Source organism: Ranitomeya variabilis, chromosome 5 (assembly GCF_051348905.1).
Source record: "Ranitomeya variabilis isolate aRanVar5 chromosome 5, aRanVar5.hap1, whole genome shotgun sequence".
Taxonomy (NCBI): domain Eukaryota; kingdom Metazoa; phylum Chordata; class Amphibia; order Anura; family Dendrobatidae; genus Ranitomeya; species Ranitomeya variabilis.
In genome coordinates this window covers 316,695,798-316,717,429 of record NC_135236.1, presented here as the reverse complement: position 1 = coordinate 316,717,429, position 21,632 = coordinate 316,695,798, and the positions used below count along the sequence as shown (strand labels likewise).

Genomic DNA, 21,632 nt, shown 5'->3' with positions numbered 1-21,632 from the left:
ACTGAAAAATGTAAAAAGTTCTGGCACCTAGAAAATTCTATCTATCTATAATCTGCCTGGGTTGTATGACAGTCTGGTGGTGAGAGTGCAGCTTTCTACCCTCTGTCAGTTGGGTTGGCGGTAAAAGCAGGAAGAGGCCCCAATGAGGAGGAACTAGCTACTTTTCAGCAAGGGAAACGTCCTCATAGAGCCACAATAAACGGCTGCAGTTGCAGGTGTTGTATCTAAGGTCTGCACAATATATTAGTGACACGGTGAAAACTCAGAAACCTGGAGAAAGGCGTGTGGGTAATTCTGGAAGATCAGTTATTATTTGTAGGCTACACTGTAAACTGACATGTGAAAGATTGTGACAGCAAGCAATCGCTGTCCGGAATGCCTGCCTGCTAGACGCTGCACTGAGGCGCTATCCGTGGCCAGGCCTGCACATGCCTTAGTGTCTGCTTTATTATTATTTATTATTATCATTATTATTACGCCATTTATTCCATGGCGCTTTAAATGTGAGGAGGGGTATACATAATAAAAACAAGGACAATAATCTTAAATGATACAAGTCCCGACTGGTACAGGAGGAGAGAGGACCCTGCCCGCGAAGGCTCACAATCTACAAGGGATGGGTGAGGATAGAGCTGGTCATGCATCAGGATGGTGAAATGAGGGTAATACTTAGTCATGGTCAAACGTGTTGGCACCCTTGTAATTGTTTCAAAAAATGAGTATTTCTCCCAGAGAATTTTTGCAATTACACATGTTATAAACATGTTTATTTCATTTCTGTGTATTGGAACAACACAAAGAACTGAGGGAAAAAAAAAGGCAAACTGGACATAATTTCACACAAAACATCAAAAATGGGCCAGACAAAAATTGTTGGCACCCTCACCTTAATCTTTGGTTGCACACCTTTGGAATAAATAACTGCAATAAAGCACTTCCTATAACCATCAACAAGCTTCTTTCATCTCTCATCTGGAATTTTGGACCACTCTTCTTTTGCAAACTGCCCCAGGTCTCTCATATTTGTAGGGTGCCTTCTCCCAACAGCAATTTTAAGGTCTCTCCACAGGTGTTCAATATTTATTTTGTTGCATGTTTTTTTTCTTTAGGTTTTTGTTCCAAGGACAAAATGGCACTGTTCTCTATACTGGGGACTTCAGACTAGCAAAAGGAGAAGTGGCACGTATGGAGCTTTTGCATTCAGGAAGCAGGTATGTAACATATATATATAGTCTGGTCATATGCAATCCCTTGTGTGGTAAGGCTCACCCAGTTGTGCATACGTTCCTGGATGTACACCGCTATAGTCGATCTGCTTCTCTAAGCATGGCCTCCTTTGTACAGTTTAGAGGTATGGCTGGTCTCCTACAATGTGTCGTCGTCCTGCACATGTACGTTCTTGTTTAACATGTACTATACGACAATGTAACCTAACCACCAGCATATAATTATAATATTTGTTGGCAACTGTCGCTTGGGATTACTTGCTGTTTGATTGTATTTTTCAGTAGGTGATCCACTTAATTTAATTAGGAGTTTTAGTTTTATTATGTGATTAAAGTTGTTAATTGATGCTGTAGTGGGAACATCTGAGTGCAGCGCTCTCTTACCGTCATACATCTGCAGAACGCTTCATCTGTGACAGGTCTCATACAGCACAGATAACTACTGAATACAGGGACAGTGGAATAAGGCCTGGTGAGTTATCCTTACAAGTGTGCCAGGGCAGCCATGGTTTAGCCAGAAGTGACCGTTCTATAAATATTCTATATATTGTGAATATATTTTAAAGTTGCTTTAAAAATAAGTAATAACAAATACGGTAATAATGTTTTACTGTGAGCCTGCTGTAAGAGGATGTGTCTGTACACGTGTATTCCCACCAAAGACGGGCCTGGCCTGGTGTTCTGCTTCTATACTCCTATTTGCCTTTTCCTTTCAGAGTGAAAGACATTGAAAGCGTTTATTTAGACACAACATTCTGTGACCCTAAATTTTTCCAGATTCCCAGTAGGGTAAGTCGTTGTTACTTTGGGTCCTGCAGTTTTGTTTTGCCTTAGCAGTTTAGGCTTGGAATCCTTGGGTTTGCCAGATAAAAACAAGTGGCCGCGTACTGTGACTGCCAAATGTGTTTCTGAATTTATATAAATAAAACTTAATCAATGAACAATAAAAATTCCATAGCGTTCTATTCTTCGGTGCTTCAGTGATGTTCTATTTTCAAATTCTCTGCTTCTTGTCAGTAATTAGAAACTCTTGTTTTCATTCAAGGTTTGAAAAGCCGTGCAGATCTAGTACATCTCACAGCTGCGCAGGTTTTTCTTTTTCTCCTGTCCACATTAGTTTGCTACAGTGTATTGGACTGTATAAAATATTTGTGTTATGGCCAAAATGTGGGATATAAACTTTGAGCAAATTCTTGAGAGAATGAATGTGAGTCGCCTGCCAGGGCCGTGGGGTACTCACTACCGGGTCCGGTACTTAAAGGGGATGTCACAGTGGCTGAGACCCGGTCCGTGGCCCTGGGCGCCCAATTAAAGGAAAAGTCTTTAAGGGGTTTTATGAATAAAGTTTGTGTTTGTGATGCCACCTGTGGTATTCAGTCAGTAGTAACCAACGCTGCTTAAAGGGGTCCTCTGGGGTGATGTTATGACAGCTAGATGGTATAACTTCCCACAGGTGAAGTATATCCCCAGGGCTCCCGGTGTATAGGTGAAGATGGTGAGTGGTGCAGTAAAGAACGGAGGACACAGGTTTGCAGTCTCTTTACCTGGTTTACTGAAGACTTCAGGCAGCCAAAGTCCAGGGCACCAGATCACAGGTACAGGCAGGGTCCGGCCGGCTTGGAAGCGAGTTTAGAGTCCCCTTTACCAGGTGGAGTTAGAAGCCTTCCTACTAGCACGGTGGTGTTTTAGTCCCATACTACCGGTGTCTGCTCTCTGCAGGGAGGTAGCCCAATCGCAGCTGTCCTCCTCAGTTGTCACTCGCCTGTACTTCGCTCTCCTGCACCCTCACTACAAATCTGTTCGTCTTTCTGTGTTGTCTCTATCCTTCAGGAGCTGCAGCGCCTTCTTGGCTGCACGGCCCCTCAGTCCTTTATCTTTCTTCACTGTCTGCCAGGAGCTGCAGACTCCCATGTCTGCTCAGCTTTACTCCTCTCGTACCAGCTCTGGCTAGCTGAAGTTCCTCGACAAGCTCCCTTCTGGCAATCTCTCTAGCACATCTTGCTGCTTTCCTTCCTCTCTGTCTCTCTGACAGGAACTCCACTACTTTTCCCTCCGGACCAGAATATTTATATCTAGGGGAGTTCCCCTGAAAACCTGGTTCAGAGCTCCCCCTTCTGGCCTGGAGTGTGAACATGTTGTATGCTTGTGTTTACCTGGTGAAAGAGATCTTCCTTCGCTTCCAAGCGTGACATCACTCTCCCCGTGAGGAAAGCAATGCCACTGTGACAGCCAGGACCCTGGGGCATCACAAATGTTCAAACCAGGTACAGGCGCTCTGTGCTTCACAGCGGGGCCGAACAATTATATACACCATACACCTTCCCACCTGCTTGGTTTCCATATATCTCTGCCCTTCTCTGATTGACAGCTCTGGCTTCATAGAGCCACAGAAGATAGGATGGAAATAGATGGAAACCAAGTAGGTGGGAAAGTGTATGGCATATAAATGATTGGCCCCGCCGTGAAGGACTTGTAGTTGGTTTGAACAGTCATTCTGTGCTGGCAGTCCCTTTAAAAGAAAAAATATTAGAGAGTTGTGGGACTTGATTAATGGGGGGTGGGGTTTCTCTTTTTATGCTTATAAAGGGAACCTATTATGTCAAAAACTCTATTAATCTGTAGGTTAATGGCATTCTGAAGTGGTGTGAACGCTACACTGAACGCCCAGCTACCAGGAAGGTATGAACTTGATTCATCCCAGCAGCCTCCAGCTTTCAGTCAGAAGCACGGCTTTAGTCTCCGCTCAGTACATAGTGAAGAGTGACTAACCACCTCCATTCACTGACTGATAGCAGGCTCAGCACTCGTGCAACGTCCAGCCGGCTATCGGTCAGTGCTGGAACATGCTGGAAGAGGAGACTGAAGCCACACCGGCTGTGTGTCTATGACTGAAAGCCGGAGGCTACTTGGAGGAATAACGTTAATTTCTTCCCAGCAGTAGGGCTTTTAGTAAGGTGGCTGTATGGCTTCAGAATGCTATTAACCAGCAGGGTAACCCCTATCTGGAGACGAATAGCGTTTATTCACATGCCCACTTCCCATAAAGTAAATTTCTCTCTTACCTGTGTATTTCCACCAAATTATTTTGAAATAAGCAAAGGTAATGGATTATCCCAAAAGTAGTGGTTTTTTTTTTTTTTTTATAGAAAACTCTTTACCTACATACGTTTGCAATACACTATATTCTAATATTTTTCGCTCCTTGATTCATTGTACATTGATTTAGTGGGGCCCTCTCATCCTTCCGAATCACCCTGTCTGGCTTTGTGTTCTGCTGGGGTTTGTGCCTTGCTCTGTGACATTAGTGGCAGTGTACATTCACAGTAGTGAAAGTTTGCATTTAAGATTTTTTTCTTTTCTACTTGTAAATAGAGATGGGTGAACTCAAACAGTTAAGATCAGCGTCCGTACCAATACCTACTGTTTGGGCACGAACATCGAACACGGACCTCACCAGGAAGTCCATGTTACTGTTCGGGTTTGTCGCTGTCATGTGCATGACAGCGTGGCAAACACTGGATGTTCGGGCCCCCCATTCAAGTGAATTGGGTCTGGGTACTGTTCTGGTACCTGAACCCGAACTTTTTGTAACTGTTCGGCCGAACCCGAACATCCAGGTGTCCGCCCATCTGTACTTTTAAATACACAATTTTAGAGAAGTCCCCCTTGAACGTCCAAGAATATTTTTCTTCACTGCACGCTCGGCTATGACTGTTACTTGCTGCATCTGCTGATAGCCAGAGATTCTGTAAGCAGACGGTGTGTGGTGTACGCTGCTCGTGCTCACTCTGTGCAGCAACACCGGAAAAGCTGTAGTTGCACAGGGAAAGGCAGATCTGCAATAGTGGTCCTCCCTACCAGGGCTGTGGAGTCAGTCACGGAGTCAGAATAAAATGGACCGACTCCTTAAATCTATAATACATTGGGCACAGTAGTAGAGTGCTGTATATGTTTTCATAAGAATTCTGGAAAGTTCTGAAATGTCCTATAAATGTCTGTTCTATTCATGATCTAAGGATCTCGGCTTTTACCTGAGATTAATCTGTGCTGCACTTTACGTACATGCTCAGTAGTGACCAGTGCTGTGTAGTCAGGGAATTTGAGGAGTCGGAGGTTTGGCTTACCGACTCCACAACCCTGCTCACTACATTTACTGGTGTGATGGTGACGTAACCAGTAATAATGAGCAGTGCCGCTCATTAGCTACGTGGATTTGATTATTGATTGTATTTTGACCTAATATTTTTATCTATAGCCTTACATCTGGTCAGTGGAAATATCCTGTTAAAAAAAAATTTTTTGAACTTGTTAAGTCCAAAACAAATCTTCTGTATAATTGCTCACCGTTTATGTGATGTCACATCACTATGAAGCACTGGACAGTGTTTGATTTTTCTTTTTTTGGTTTACTTTAGGAAGAATGCTTGATTGGGATTTTGGAATTGGTGCGCAGCTGGATAACACTGAGTCCTTACCATGTTGTCTGGCTTAACTGCAAAGCAGCTTATGGATATGAATATCTATTCACAAACCTGAGTGAGGAATTTGGAGCAAAGGTAAGGTGAATGCATTGTAAGTGACCCTCTCGCCATTGATTTATGCCTGGGCTCCATGTCTTGTCTGCTCAGTTCCTGCACCTTCTCGCACGTATTGTATTAGATATAGATGTATTCGATAGTGACCACTTTGTTTTGCATTCCATGCTGAGACCAGGTCAGTCTTGTACCATAGGAATAGTACATCGCCAATCGGAGCTTTATCAGGTAGTGTTCCGCTATGGCTAATGAGAAAATACACAGCCGAACATAATACCTGTATACAGTTGCCCATTACAATCTTGTGCATTTGCTGTTGGGATTTTTAGCGGTCACGATGGTGGGATGGAAAACCTTTGAATGTACTTGACGATGTATTTTGTACATTTTATCAGATCCACACATGTGCATTAACTCTTTGTTTCCAGGTTCATGTGAATAAGCTAGATATGTTCCGGAATATGCCTGAGATTCTCTGCCACGTGACGACAGACAGGCGGACGCAGATACATGCGTGTCGACACCCTGTGGTAAATGCATTGCTGTGGTTTTGAAACTGATTGTAATAATTGTTACCAGTTAGAAGTTTTTCCTTTTTTTTAAATGCAGCTTATCTTTGGCTGTGTGCACCACAATCAAATCTATGCAATCCATGAGCTGAGGGGACTTCTACATTAGTGTACACCACTTTCTGGAAAAGCATAGTGGATCTATTTGGCCAAGTTCCCCCCTTGGTGAGGGATGCCAACTCGGGAAAGGGGCAGGCCCGGGGTAAAAATATAAAGACCCCTGGTTCATCTGTGGTCAACTAACAAATTCATCATAACTTACACCCCAAAAGAGGCGTATATTACAACTGGATTGTATGCCAGCCCCTGATTGGTATATGTTTCTGGTGGTGGCATGCGGTAGTTGAGATATGTGCCAAATTAATTAGAGGTGCATGTCTTTCAATGAATTTGGTCCATGTTACTCCAATGAAAAGTGCCATCAAAAGTCAACCAAAAAGGTGAGATCTTCACCATCAGCCCATTAGAAGCCTAGTTTCAGACATCCAGTATTCACGATCAGTGGTTAAACCCCTAGTTGGTCCATACTTTGGTTTAATGTGTGAGAATGGCCTATGTAGCGGTTAAAAACTTATTTTTGTAAAGTGTATGTGTACATACTGCTCTTGGGGCTTCTATGGAGGGCACAATCAGCAGCAGACTAATGAATGTAATATACGAGCAAATGTAGATATATATTTACAGTGGGTGGTGTGAAGTACATGCTGCAAATGCCAGAAATATGACTGCACTGTCTCCTCCTAATTTTACATTATACCTGTTGTGTGTGGAATTTTGTGTCTCCTTAGCATTGGTACGACTGTCTCATCTTCACCACCTATAGCTAAGCCACCTGTCAATTTCACGTTATTAATAATCATTTTTCTACTCCCAAATTTCTATATGCTTACCCGCACTTTTTAAGCATAAGAAATCTTATAACTTGGTGAACAGCTGTTTTTTATATGACCAACATAATAATTCATTAAAGAGGTTTGTTTTTTGGAGGGGCGTGTGAGGGGTTCCATCATATATACTAATTTTTGTTTATTTGGAAGAATGAAGAATTTCTGAGGGGTAACCGACTACCTTGTGGAATGTTTTTCTCTGATGGGGTCCCTTTGCGCATCATCAGTATTAAACCATCAACTATGTGGTTTGGTGAGAGGTCCAGGAAAACCAATGTCATTGTGAGGTCAGTGCTATTGCATTTTTTTGTAGTTTTATTATTTTTTACCTGATATTATTTGAGAGAGTCCATATACTAGCACCAGAAGATTGGATGGTTGGTTGAGCCTTTTAGGAATGAAAAAGGAAGCAGCCAAGGAATCTACAGATCTTTTCTTCTTTTTGCTCATTTTCAGAATAACAAATTTTAGATCAGTTTAAGGAAATGTTTGGCAATTCATGCTGGCCAGACCGTAGGTAGCATGAAACGCAGCCTGGCTCTATGATTGCAGCCCCGGTATAATATATACTGAAACGCTCTGGCGTTTCAGAGATGCTACACATTAAAGACCAAAGCTGGTGAGCAGATTAGTCCTTCTCCGCCCCTGGATGGCTCTTTCCAGTGACACTGCAGGTGCCTGATAGTTCTCTCCCAAGCATTTATATAAGGAAAGACCTGTCAATCACCTGGAGCAGCGCTAGAGAGATATGGCTAAGGGCAACGGCCAGATTAGTCTGGCCTCTGGCTATGATCCCTGGGAGGATCTGCAAAGTACATAAAGAGGAAAGCAGACTGTCTTTCATTACATATCTCACACAGACAAAGCTTGTTTTAAGTAATTCTGGGGGCTTTTCCCCCCCTACCCCACTGTGTTTGCTACCTGCTTTGATTGGTCAATCTATTGCAGGAGAAAAAGTACATGCCCCCAGAGACAAATCTCTGGTAACGCCCAGTTCAACTAGAACATAAATTATAAACTAAACTTTACAAGTGAATATCTCCAGAATGGATATGAGAAATGAAAAAAGATATTTCATTTAGCTTTGCTGCCACTATTCCATTATGTGGCCAGTTTAACGAGCAATAACTAGTTAAAGGTCTTCTTTATAGGGGTTCTCAGGTCCCAGCAAACTTTACAGATGAGTGGATGTGTTCAAACGTATAAAATGAGATATACTCACCTGCTGTCATTCCCATGAATCCAGCTCTGGCCACTCCTGTGGTCAGTGACTGTAATGGAAGTCATGATATCTCCCAGTCTGCAATCCCCTGACTGCTGAGGCCTGTGACTGGCTGCAGTGGTCAGATGACATTAATGGGACAACATTGAAATTTAGTCTGATCAACCAATCACTGGCCTCAGTGATCAAGGGACCAAATGAATGTAACATCATTGTACTGGCACAGACAGCCGGAGCGGCCTACACTGGATCAACAACGGTGAGAGCAAATGAATATGTCGAATTGAGTTATTTAACCCCTTAGTGACCGAGCCAATTTGCAGCTTAATGACCAGGCCAATTTTTACAAATTCTGACCACTGTCATTTTATGAGGTTAACTCTGGAACGCTTTATCAGGTCCCGCTGATTCTGAGATTGTTTGTTTTTTCATGACATATTGTACTTCAGGATAGTGGTAAAATTTCTTCAATATTACTTGCGTTTATTTATGAAAAAAACGGAAATATGGTGAACATTTTTAAAATTTTGCAATTTTCAAACTTTTATGCCCTTAAATCAGAGAGATATGTCACACAAAATACTTAATAAATAACATTAACACTGTTTGGGCGCATGGCAGAGCTCGGAAGGGAAGGAGCGCCGTTTGATTTTTTTTCAATACGGAATTGACTGGAATTGAGATTGGATGCCATGTTGCGTTTTAGAGCCCCTGATGTGCCTAAACAGTGGAAACCCCCACAAGTTATACCATTTTTGAAACTCGACCCCTTAAGAAACTTATCTAGATGTGTGGTGAGCACTTTGAACTCCCAAGTGATTCACAGAAGTTTATAACGTAGAGCTGTAAAAATTAAAAAATCATTTTTTTCCCTCAAAAATGATTTTTTTTAGCCCCCAATTTTCACAAGGGTAACAGGAGAAATTTGACCCCAAAAGTTGTTGTCCAGTTTGTCCTGAGTACACTGATACCCCATATGTGGGGGGAACGACTGTTCCGGGCTCTGAAGGGAAGCAGTGAGATTTTAAAATGCAGACTTTGATGGAATGGTCTGAGGGCATCATGTTCCTTTTGCACAACACTTGATGTAAACAGTAGAAACCCCCAACAAGTGACCCCATTTTGGAAACTAGACCCCCACAAGGAGCTTATCTAGATGTGTTTTAAGAACTTTGAACCCCCCAAGTGCTTCACAGAAATTTATAACATAGAGCCGTGAAAATAAAAAAAAATAATATTTTTTCCACAAAAATTATCTTTTCGTCCCCAAATTTTTACACTTGACTTTTTGAACGCAAAATTGGTTGGAATCAATGGTGGCGCCATGTCGCGTTTGGAGACCCCCGAAGTACCTAAACAGTGGAAACCCCCCAATTCTAACTCCAACCTTAACCCCAACACACCCCTAACCCTAATCCCATCTCTAACCATAACTCTAATCCCAACCCTAACCATAACCACAAACCTATCCCTAATCCCAACCATAACCCTTACTTTAGCCCCAACCCTAACCCTAACTTTAGCCCAACTCACTTTAGCCCAACTGTAACCCTAATGGAAAAATGGAAATATTTTTTTTACATTTTATTATTGTTCCCTAACTAAGGGGGTGATAAAGGGGGGTTGTTTTACTATTCTTTTTTTATTTTGATCACTGTGATAGGGTCTATCACAGTGACCAAAATGAACCAATAGGAAAAATCTCCCTATTGTTGTTAGGTGCCGGCTGGCAGATCTCAGCGGGCACACTGCACATGCGCCCGCCATTTTCTCCCAGAAGAAGAAGGCGGACAGAAGTACTGGGGGGGGATCGAGGACCCTATTTCTCTCTCTGATGTGCGATCACATCAGAGGACAGCGAAATTAATTTGCAAATCACACCTTTGGAGAAAATCCGACTCTGGGGGGCACTATACACTTTTTTTCCTCAGCTCTGTTAATTAACGGCGCTGTGGTTTAAGTACCCTTAACTGTCACCGTGAAAAGGTGTATCTGCAGTCATTAAGGGGTTAAAAACTATTTCATAATGTTTTCATTGGGGCTGGACCCTCTAAGGGATAGGTACACACACAGTTCGGGAAAATATCTTTGGTGGCCGAATATTCTTTGTTTTCTATACCTTAATATTGAAACGCTCAATTGACTTTGATTGTGAATACAGTTGAGATATAGAGATGTATGGCAAAAGGGCACATTTATCTGCTGGTGGTATACAGACACATTATACATAGATTTCAAGAGCATTTCCTTAACAGATATGCTGAGAGTATAACCCAAACTTATCGTTTAGGTTTCTCATGATAAGACCACGTTCACACGTTCAGTATTTGGTCAGTATTTTACATCAGTATTTGTAAGCCAAAACCAGGAGTGGGTGATATGTACAGAAGTGGTGACGTGTTTCTATTATACTTTTTCCTCTAATTGTTCCACTCCTGGTTTTGGCTTATAAATAATCAGAGGAAAAGTATAATAGAAAGACGTCACCACTTCTGTATTTATAACCCACTCCTGGTTTTGGCTGACAGATCCTGAGGTAAAATACTGACTAAATACTGAATGTGTGTACGTAGCCTTAGTGTGTGATCTGTTCATAATGGCAATGTACAGGATTATCTGTGCAACCCTAGAATCTAATAAGCTTTGGAGCTGGGGATCAGGACATAATATTAAACTGGTGGTGAATAAGTGCACAGCTCCGTATTGGATCTGTATTTCTCACTTTCTCATTTAGTAAAGCAATGCTATATTTGCCTTATGTAAGGATTCGGGGTCACGCATCAAGTTTGATAAATTCTTGTTCTCCGGGTAAATCACTTGTCCTTTTTTCCTTACTAGAGCAGGAGACAGCTCCTATCGGGCATGCTTTTCCTTCCATTCATCATTTAGCGAGGTATGTTGATAAAGTTTCTCTTTTTAGCATTTTCCCTAAACATTCCAGTTTTACATGTGCCCTTGTCCTGTCAGGCTTTGTTCCTCTATTTGTGTCTTCCCTCATTAACCAATGTTTCCTACTATGACAGCAAATAAGTCTAGTAATGCATCAGTATGGTAGCCAGAGGCGGGGGATTTATCAATGCTGTTACGCAATTTGTACGACTAGGTGACAACCCTTATGTTAGGCTCCCTTTAAAGTGGCTTATTTGTCATCATTGTTACTGTCACCATGAAAACAGTCTAATTTGCACGCGCCATGTTATAGAGCAGGGGGTGCTGACCAGGTTGATATATATATTACTCTGTCGCCTCATTGGGGGACACAGGACCATGGGTGTTATGCTGCTGTCCACTAGGAGGCGACACTATGCATAATCTGAAAAAGATTAACTGTGGCTCCTCCTGTGCAGTATACACCCCTGGACGGCATCAGCCTTCTCCAGTTTTTGCTTAGTGTCGCATAGGAGGCACACCTAAAAGATTTTTACTCCGTTTTTTCCGACGGGATTACAGATGAAGAAAAGAGGGTCTCCTGTGAGACTCCCGGCATGGCTCCTTCCTCGGCCCCCTATTATGGGGTGCCCAGTTGAAGTAGAGATGGCTATTCCCCATGTTGCTCCTTCCCCAGTCCCTCGGGTGCTGGTTCGAAGTCGAGACCCCCCCTCCTTCCCCAATTCCTTTTGGTTTCTGGGTTGAGGTCGAGGCGAGGATAAAGGCCCCTGAAGGTGACAACAGCACCCTCCCTATCCCCCTCTGGGGGTATTAGGTTGAGACACCTCAGGTAGGGCCTGTACAGGCAGCATTCTACAGCTCCCAGCAATGGGCCAGCACACTGCGCCTGCATCCAGGGACCCCAGCCCAGCTGCGGGCTCCTGTTGGGGCCGGGGGGGGTGCAGGCAGGCATGGCACATACAGACACAGGGCTCCCTGCGCCCCTGTCTCTGCGGCAGCACCAGCTCTATACTGCCTCAGGGAGACCCCTACTGGGCTCCCCCTTCCGCTTATAGCCCCACCGCCATCCTGCCTTTAAATCCGGAGGGGGTCCGGTTCAGATCCGACCCCCTCCCGGACTTTCGCGCCGGCCTGGAGCCCTTCTGGGCCTCAGGCATCTAATTTAGGCCCCGGCTTCGGCCTAGCTGAAGCTGCCGCCTCCTCTCCGCCCCCCGGATGACAAATATGACACTCTACAGTGTCATAAAGGGGGTGGATCGAGACAGAAAGGGCGTGTTTTTACACAGCCTTGCCGCCTTTTTCCAGCTCTCCGCCCCCTTCTCCTCCTTTCCTCTCTTTCTCAGCAGCCATTTTCGGCTGCAGATTAACCCTGCATCTCCCGGTCTGCAGGACCAGGACCAGGCAGCCAGTCTCCGGGGGGCACAGGACTGTGGATCTTTGGCGCTGGACCTAGGGGCACACTGGTGGGGTAAGATCACAGCTGGGTTTTTTACTCAGCTGTGAATCCATATTACCTATAAGGCTCCCTTATAGGTTTCTCTACCCCTGTAAGGTCCTCTGCTGGCAGCACTTCTGCACTCTGTGCAGTATGCCGGGCTCAAGGTCCAAGAGAACCAGGCAGAACTGCTATTATGCATTCTGCACAGCCTGCGGGACCGCTCTCCCCAGTAGTAGCAGGTACCCGCATTGTCAGAACTGTATACAAACTAATGTGTCAGAGCCCCAAGAAGCCCCTGCCAATGCCTCGGTGTCTAATGCCACGCCGGAATGGGCTACTCAGATATCGCAATCTATGACGCAGTCTATAGATAACCTAACCTCCACATTGCTTCAGGCTCTGCAGTGTCATGCCCCGGCTATGACCGTTACCCAGCAAAGGGAGAGCTTGACTCAGGAACAAGATGACCCTGGCACATCCACGTCTAGGTCAGGACGCAAGCGGACCCATAGATCAAGTCCATCTGCGTCATCCCATAGCACACAGTCATCCCCCTCTAGGGAGAGACACCGTAGCTCCAGGTCATCTAGACCGTCCCATTCCAGGGACAGACAATCAGATCTCCGCAATCCCCGACCAGAGAGGGCAGGAGCCCCAGCCCACTCAGCAGGGGACGCCTCAGTGATACAAAGGATTCGGAAGGCATCTGCGACTCTGACTCAGAGAAACAGAGGGGTCCCTGATCCCAATCCCTCCTAGCAATACAGCGCTAGTTGAAGACATAATTTCATCCATCCATCGGGTGCTGGACATTTCTGATCCGCCACCAGAGGCCCCAGAACATAAGATTTCCTTTGAAGGACCTCTGAAGCCGCCTAAGGTTTTCTCTAACCACCCAGAGTTTAAGACGGTCCTTAAAAAGCAGCTCTCACAGCCTGAGAAAAAATTCACTAATCGCAAATATCTGGAGGCGAGGTACCCCTTCCCACAGAAGGACACCAAGGAATGGACAGATCCACTTGAAGTGGACCCCCCAGTCTCTAGGCTAGCAGCACAGACCCTCCTTTCACTGCCAGATAGCTCAACCCTCAGGGACGCAGCAGACCGGCAGGTAGAACGCATGGCTCGTTCAATTTTCGAGGCAGCAGGGGCATCCCTGGCTCCCGCGTTCGCCTCAGTTTGGGCCGCCAAGGCCATTCTGGCCTGGGCAAAGAAGCGGGGATAGCATCAAACGCCATCACGATTCGGCGTATCCTCTGGCTGCGGGAATGGAAAGCGGACGCAGCCTCAAAGAAGTCCCTCACGCACCTCCCCTACCTCAGTGGGAGACTTTTCGGTGAACAGTTGGATGCTATGCTATCCAACGCCACCGGGGGTAAGAGAACTTCTCTTCCCCAACTGAAACTTAAACGCACTTACAAGAAGCGTAACCAAACTCGATTCCGATCCTTTCGGAATTCCTCCGGCTGGTCCGTCTTGCGTCCACCACAAAATCGTAACCGTTCCCCACGCAGGGACAACTCACGATCGACGCAAAGGTCGGACAAGACCTGGCAGTCAAAAGCAGGCCAGCCTAAGCCCAGAGGAGGAAAATCTCAGACTTTCTACTCATCATGACTCACGGACTCCGGAAGATACCACACCAGTAGGCAGCCGACTTTTGCTCTTTCATCAAGTCTGGCTGCCTATTACAGAAGACAGGTGGGTCATGGAACTAGTGTCTTCCGGATACAAAATAGACTTCACCTCCAACCCACCAGACCGATTCTTCCTCTCTGTCCCCCCAAATCTGCCAGCCAAGGCTCGTGCCTACCACCAAGCTGTCTACTCGCTTTTTCAAGCAGGAGTCATAGTACCGGTCCCCACGACCAACCGCTTCCGAGGGTTCTACTCCAATCTGTTCGTAGTTCCCAAGAAAGGAGGCAGCGTACGGCCCATACTAGACCTAAAACAGCTCAACAAATATGTACGGGTCTGTCATTTCCACATGGAGTCCCTTCGGTCCATCATTGCGTCCATGGAGAAGGGAGATATCTCGCCTCCATAGACATACAAGACGCATACCTGCATATACCCATTGCACCTGCCCATCAGAGGTTTCTCAGGTTCGCAATAGGCCAGGACCACTACCAATTCGTGGCTCTCCCTTTTGGACTCGCCACGGCTCCCAGAGTGTTCACCAAGGTCATGGCAGCCAGCATGGACGTCCTGCACTCCAGAGGCATAGTAGTCGTTCCATACCTGGACGATCTACTCATTAAGGCTCCCACCTTCAAGGACTGCGAGCTCAGCGTCTCAATCACAACCGATACTCTGTCGCATGGGCTGGTTAATCAACTTACAAAAGTCATCACCAACCCCGAGTCAGTCCCTGACCTTCCTGGGAATGCTATTCAACACCTCCAGGGGTCTAGTGCTCCTTCCCAAGGACCAGGCACTGGCTCTCCGACTAGCAGTTCGCACCCTGCTCCGCAAACCCCCTCGATCTCTCCGGTTTGCCATGAGAGTCCTCGGCAAGATGGCAGCAGCAATAGAAGCTGTCCCATTTGCCCAGTTTCACCTCAGACCTCTCCAACTAGCCATTCTCAAGTCCTGGGACAGGAATCCCTTTTCTCTCGACAGGGAGTTCCAGCTAACGTCGTCAACCAGGAGGTCCCTGCACTGGTGGCTCAAGCCAACCTCGCTAGCTAAGGGGAAATCCTTTCTCTCAGGTCAATAGAAGGTTCTGACCACCGACGCAAGCCTGACTGGTTGGGGTGCGGTGCACCTACACCACAGGGCACAGGGCAAGTGGTCCCCAGTGGAAGCGACCATGCCCATCAACATCCTGGAAATTCGTGCCATCCTTCTGGCATTGAGGGCCTTCCATCACTTACTGGCAGCCTCTCACATCAGAATACAGTCGGACAATGCCCCACCAAGGGGGGACCCGCAGTACCTAGGCGATGGGAGAAGTGTCACACATCCTCCGCTGGGCGGAGGACACAGGGTCGGTTCTTTCGGCGGTCCACGTTCCGGGTGTGGACAACTGGGAAGCAGACTTCCTCAGCCGACAAGGAATAGACTCGGGAGAGTGGTCTCTCCATCCCGAAATTTTTCAACAGATCTGTCTCCGCTGGGGGACCCCGGATGTGGACCTAATGGCATCCCACTTCAATGCCAAGGTCTCCAACTTCATGGCCAGAACACACGATCCGCGGTCGCTCGGAGCAGACGCTCTGGTTCAGGACTGGACCCAGTTCCAGCTTCTGTATATTTTTTCACCTCTCCCCCTGATATCCAGAGTGGTGAGGAAGATCAAACAAGAGGGAGTTCCAACCATCCTAATTGCACCGGACTGGCCCAGACGCACATGGTACGCCGACATCGTACAACTCACAGCAGACGCCCCCTGGCGTCTCCCCGACCGCCACGATCTTCTATCACAAGGCCCGTTCTACCGCAAGAACTCAGGGGCTCTCAATTTGACGGCGTGGCCCTTGAGACCTGGGTTCTAACCCAGGCAGGGCTCTCGATGGACGTCATTGGAACCATGATCAGAGCACGGAAACCAGCCTCTGCCAAGATTTATTACCGTATCTGGAAAGCTTTCTTTACCTGTTGCGAATCTCGTGGCCAGATCCCACTCCCTTATTCCCTACTCAAAGTACTTGGTTTTCTCCAATCGGGTCTGGAGGCCAGGCTGTCATTGGGCTCGCTTAAGAGCCAGGTGTCAGCCCTCTCAGTGCTTTTTCAAAGGCACATTGCTACCAAGCCGCAAGTAAGGACTTTCCTTCAGGGGGTTTCCCGATTGGTTCCCCCCTACAGACGACCACTAGAAACGTGGGACCTCAACCTGGTCCTGACAGCATTGCAGGAACCACCCTTCGAACCCCTTAAGGAGGTCCCGCTCCGCCTTCTTTCCCAGAAGGTTGTTTTCCTAGTGGCAATCACCTCGCTACGCAGGGTGTCTGAACTGACAGCACTCTCCTGCAGATGGCCCTTCCTGGCTTTTCACCAGGACAAGGTAGTTCTTCGTACGGTCCCATCCTTCCTTCCGAAGGTTGTGTCCGACTTCCACCTCAATGAGGAAATTTCACTACCATCCCTTTGTCCGGTTCCGGTTCATAGTGGAGAAGGCTCTGCATACGCTTGACCTTGTCAGGGCATTGCGTATATATGTGTCTAGGACTGCGTCCTTCCGGAGGTCTGATTCTCTTTTCCTCCTTCCGGAATGCGGCCACAAGGGTCTGCCAGCTTCCAAAGCTACCCTTGCCAGGTGGATCAAATCCACCATACAAGAGGCCTACCACCTTAAGAATTCTCCTCTTCCAGCCGGCATTACGGCACACTCTACACGGGCGGTAGGGGCCTCCTGGGCCATTCGGCACCATGCTTCGGCACAACAAGTGTGTAAGGCGGCCACTTGGACTAGCTTACACACGTTTACTAAACACTACAGGGTTCATACCCAGTCCTCAGTGGACGCGAGCCTGGGTAGATGTGTCCTGCAGGCGGCGGTGCCCTAAGTATAGGGGCCTGTCTGCACAATATTCGTCCATTGCTTCCCACCCAGGGACTGCTTTAGGACGTCCCATGGTCCTGTGTCCCCCAATGAGGCGACAGAGTAAAGGAGATCTTTGTGTACTCACCGTAAAATCTCTTTCTTTTAAAATCTCTAATTGGGGGACACAGCTCCCACCCTGTTGCCCTTTCCGGGCCGTTGTAACTGTTGAGTTCTCATATTGTTTTCTTGAGCTCGTACATAGTTGCCTTCTTACAGGCATAATTATGTTATTCATGTTACGTTCCTCCTACTGCTTTTGCACAAAACTGGAGAAGGCTGATGCCGTCCAGGGGTGTATACTGCACAGGAGGAGCCACAGTTAATCTTTTTCAGATTATGCATAGTGTTGCCTCCTAGTGGACAGCAGCATAACACCCATGGTCCTGTGTCCCCCAATTAGAGGCTAAGAGAAAGAGATTTTACGGTGAGTACACAAAAATCTCCTTTTTTGTCAGAAAAAAAATGTAGTGTAGCTTGTGTTTTAATACGATAAACTCTTGCCATTTCTGGGGTTTTCAGTCCAGTGGGCAGTTCAGTCAGTGACTGAAAGCTGTCTCTGTATGTGCACTCATACAAGAAAAGCTGTCAGTCATGGATAGGACCGCCTACTGGACTCAAAATCCCTAAAGAGGAGAAGTTTTAATGATTAATACACAGGTTGTACTGAATATTTTCCCACAAAACTATATATCAATCTGCTCCGCTCCTCCTGCTCTGTAACATGCTGCCTGCAGAGGATACTGCATTTTCACGGTGACTCTTTAAGTCTATTTTCAGCCAAAGTACAGAAGATGTGCCAATACATATTTCCGGTGTTCCACTCCTGACTTTTTGGTGGTCCGCAATTGTCACATCTAAGGAACTCACTTTGTCTATAAGGTGGTGTACAAGTAGCTTAAAGGGGATATGCTAAAAGTCTGCCATCACTTTGTGACTGCAGACTTGTGAATCCTCACATTGCACCCACTGCAAGGATTCTCTGGTGGCGGGCATGTAACCACAAGTGTGTGATTTGCATACATGTGGTCAGCTGTGGACTGTCAATTCAAGAGTATTGGCCGAGGCGAGATACAGTCTAGTAAGAATGTGGTAGGAAGGATAAAAATCAAATACTTGCAGTTACATGACTGTCCGCTCCTGGCACCAGAGAATCCTCACTGCGCACAAAGTGCGCTATTTGAGCATTCACAAGTCTGCAGTCACAAAAAGTAATTGCAGACTTGTGGCCTAAGGCCAGACAACCCCTGTAATGGATTGTCTGCAAGTATAACAAGCCATTAATGCTTTGAAATGGTAACAATCACGTTTTCCCATAGATATATCTGTCTGTCTAGGTACGGTATGTACTTTAAATTAAAAAAAAAAGAAATTTCCCCACTCTACTCCTCCCCGCCAGAAGAAAAAAAATACAACTCATTTTACATTAAAAAAGGGACTGTTTAAAAATAAGCAAAAAAGGTCTTCAAGGAAGAAGAGGACTGGAACTTTAACGCCATCTATTGGATTTAGAAATCCTAAAGGCAAATATTGACCACCGTAGGATTTTTGTTTAAAAATAGTAGGCAGTAAAAAAAATCTACGGTGTGTATACAGTTGTGGCCAAAAGTATTGACACCCCTGCAATTCTGTCAGATAATACTCAGTTTCTTCCTGAAAATGATTGCAAACACAAATTCTTTGTTATTATTATCTTCATTTAATTTGTCTTAAATGAAAAAAAAACACAAAAAGAATTGTCCTAAAGCCAAATTGGATATAATTCCACAACAAACACAAAAAAGGGGGTGGACAAAAGTATTGGCACTGTTCGAAAAATCATGTGATGCTTCTCTAATTTGTGTAATTAACAGCACCTGTAACTTACCTGTGGCACCTAACAGGTGTTGGCAATAACTAAATCACACTTGCAGCCAGTTGACATGGATTAAAGTTGACTCAACCTCTGTCCTGTGTCCTTGTGTGTACCACATTGAGCATGGAGAAAAGAAAGAAGACCAAAGAACTGTCTGAGGACTTGAGAAACCAAATTGTGAGGAAGCATGAGCAATCTCAAGGCTACAAGTCCATCTCCAAAGACCTTGTTCCTGTGTCTACCGTGCGCAGTGTCATCAAGAAGTTTAAAGCCCATGGCACTGTGGCTAACCTCCCTAGATGTGGATGGAAAAGAAAAATTGACAAGAGATTTCAACGCAAGATTGTGCGGATGTTGGATAAAGAACCTCGACTAATATCCAAACAAGTTCAAGCTGCCCTGCAGTCCGAGGGTACAACAGTGTCAACCCTTACTATCTGTCGGTGTCTGAATGAAAAGGGATTGTATGGTAGGAGACCCAGGAAGACCCCACTTCTTACCCCGAGACATAAAAAAGCCAGGCTGGAGTTTGCCAAAACTTACCTGAAAAAGCCTAAAACGTTTTGGAAGAATGTTCTCTGGTCAGATGAGACAAAAGTAGAGCTTTTTGGGCAAAGGCATCAACATAGAGTTTAGAGGAGAAAAAAAGAGGCATTCAAAGAAAAGAACACGGTCCCTACAGTCAAACATGGCGGAGGTTCCCTGATGTTTTGGGGTTGCTTTGCTGCCTCTGGCACTGGACTGCTTGACCGTGTGCATGGCATTATGAAGTCTGAAGACTACCAACAAATTTTGCAGCATAATGTAGGGCCCAGTGTGAGAAAGCTGGGTCTCCCTCAGAGGTCATGGGTCTTCCAGCAGGACAATGACCCAAAACACACTTCAGAAAGCACTAGAAAATGGTTTGAGAGAAAGCACTGGAGACTTCTAAGGTGGCCAGCAATGAGTCCAGACCTGAATCCCATAGAACACCTGTGGAGAGATGTAAAAATGGCAGTTTGGAGAAGGCACCCTTCAAATATCAGGGATCTGGAGCAGTTTGCCAAAGAAGAATGGTCTAAAATTCCATGAGAGCATTGTAAGAAATTCATTGATGGTTACCGGAAGCGGTTGGTCGCAGTTATTTTGGCTAAAGGTTGTGCAACCAAGTATTAGGCTACTTTTGTCTGGCCCATTTTTGGAGTTTTGTGTGAAATGATCAATGTTTTGCTTTTTGCTTCATTCACTTTTGTGTTTTTTCATTTAAGACAAATTAAATGAAGATAATACCAAAGAATGTGTTTGCAATCATTTTCAGGAACAAACTGAGTATTATCTGACAGAATTGCAGGGGTGTCAATACTTTTGGCCACAACTGTATATAAATAAATATATCTATCTATAGCCGCCTCAATCCCAGCAACCCTTAGAATAAAGTTAACCTATTTTTTTTTGTACTACATATTGTAACTAAAAAGGGCAAAAATATGAGGGTGATTTGTCTCTTTTCCCCCTCCTCTCCCCCTCTCTTCCGCATCAAAAGAAAAAGTATAAAAATTAATGTAAAAAAATTGCAAAGCTCCACTCACAAAAATCACAGCCCTCATATAACTACTTTAACTGAGTGTTTTATTGTACAAAAGTACTAAAATATATATATATATATATATATATATATATATATATATATATATATATATATATATATACACATACATACATACATACATACATACATACATACATACATACATACATACATACATATATATATATATATATATATATATATATATATATATATATATATATATATATATATATATATATATATATATATACACATATACACATATATTTGGTACGGCTACATTCGTACTGATAAGGAGAATAAAATTAACATTTTCTTTATACCACATGGGGAAAACAGTGAGAAAACTATTGTTGCCCCACTTGTAAAGCTGCAGTAGCATCGTACGCAGTGAAGAAGCAGTGACCCACAAATTCAAACACAAAAGTCTCTTTTAATATGTTTCTTCACAGCATTAAAGTCCAGTTCACATAAATGCATATAACTTCAGTGGATATTATCAGTGACCAGTTTACACCAGTTCAAAGCAATACATATCACATGGCTTTAGATTTGTGGTCCCTAAGCAGGCCAGACTTCCCTTGTCCAGTTTCCCTGGGCGACCGCAAACCATCTCACGGTCTCTATACATCTCCATACACACAGCCTCATATGTTGCAGACACAACACACGCCAGCCCTCCTCTGACTTGTTCTCGTGGGTGTCCTGCATCTCTGTATCACAGTCTCTTACAGATTCTTTACTCACACAGTCGTACACAGTTCAGGATATCCTCCGGATAGCAGCCGGGCACCATATCCACCTGGTTGCAATCGTTGCACATGCTAGTCCTCTTTCGGGTACAGGACATCCACCTCCGGGCACAGGACTGTCCACATCCGACTCCTACGGGCACAGG

At 45.1% G+C, this 21,632-nt stretch overlaps 1 protein-coding gene across 4 annotated transcripts in view; it reads left to right on the top strand.

The window, feature by feature from the left end:
- DCLRE1C (DNA cross-link repair 1C) overlaps positions 1 to 21,632 on the top strand; it is a 74,264-nt gene that overhangs the window by 35,523 nt on the left and 17,109 nt on the right. For all 4 annotated transcript variants that reach the window (XM_077264644.1, XM_077264647.1, XM_077264645.1 and 1 more), the window contains 6 exons: positions 1,110 to 1,211; positions 1,943 to 2,015; positions 5,642 to 5,782; positions 6,190 to 6,291; positions 7,368 to 7,504; positions 11,278 to 11,332. In XM_077264644.1, coding sequence (XP_077120759.1) covers positions 1,110 to 1,211; positions 1,943 to 2,015; positions 5,642 to 5,782; positions 6,190 to 6,291; positions 7,368 to 7,504; positions 11,278 to 11,332 — 610 coding nt within the window. The remainder of the gene's footprint in view (positions 1 to 1,109; positions 1,212 to 1,942; positions 2,016 to 5,641; positions 5,783 to 6,189; positions 6,292 to 7,367; positions 7,505 to 11,277; positions 11,333 to 21,632) is intronic.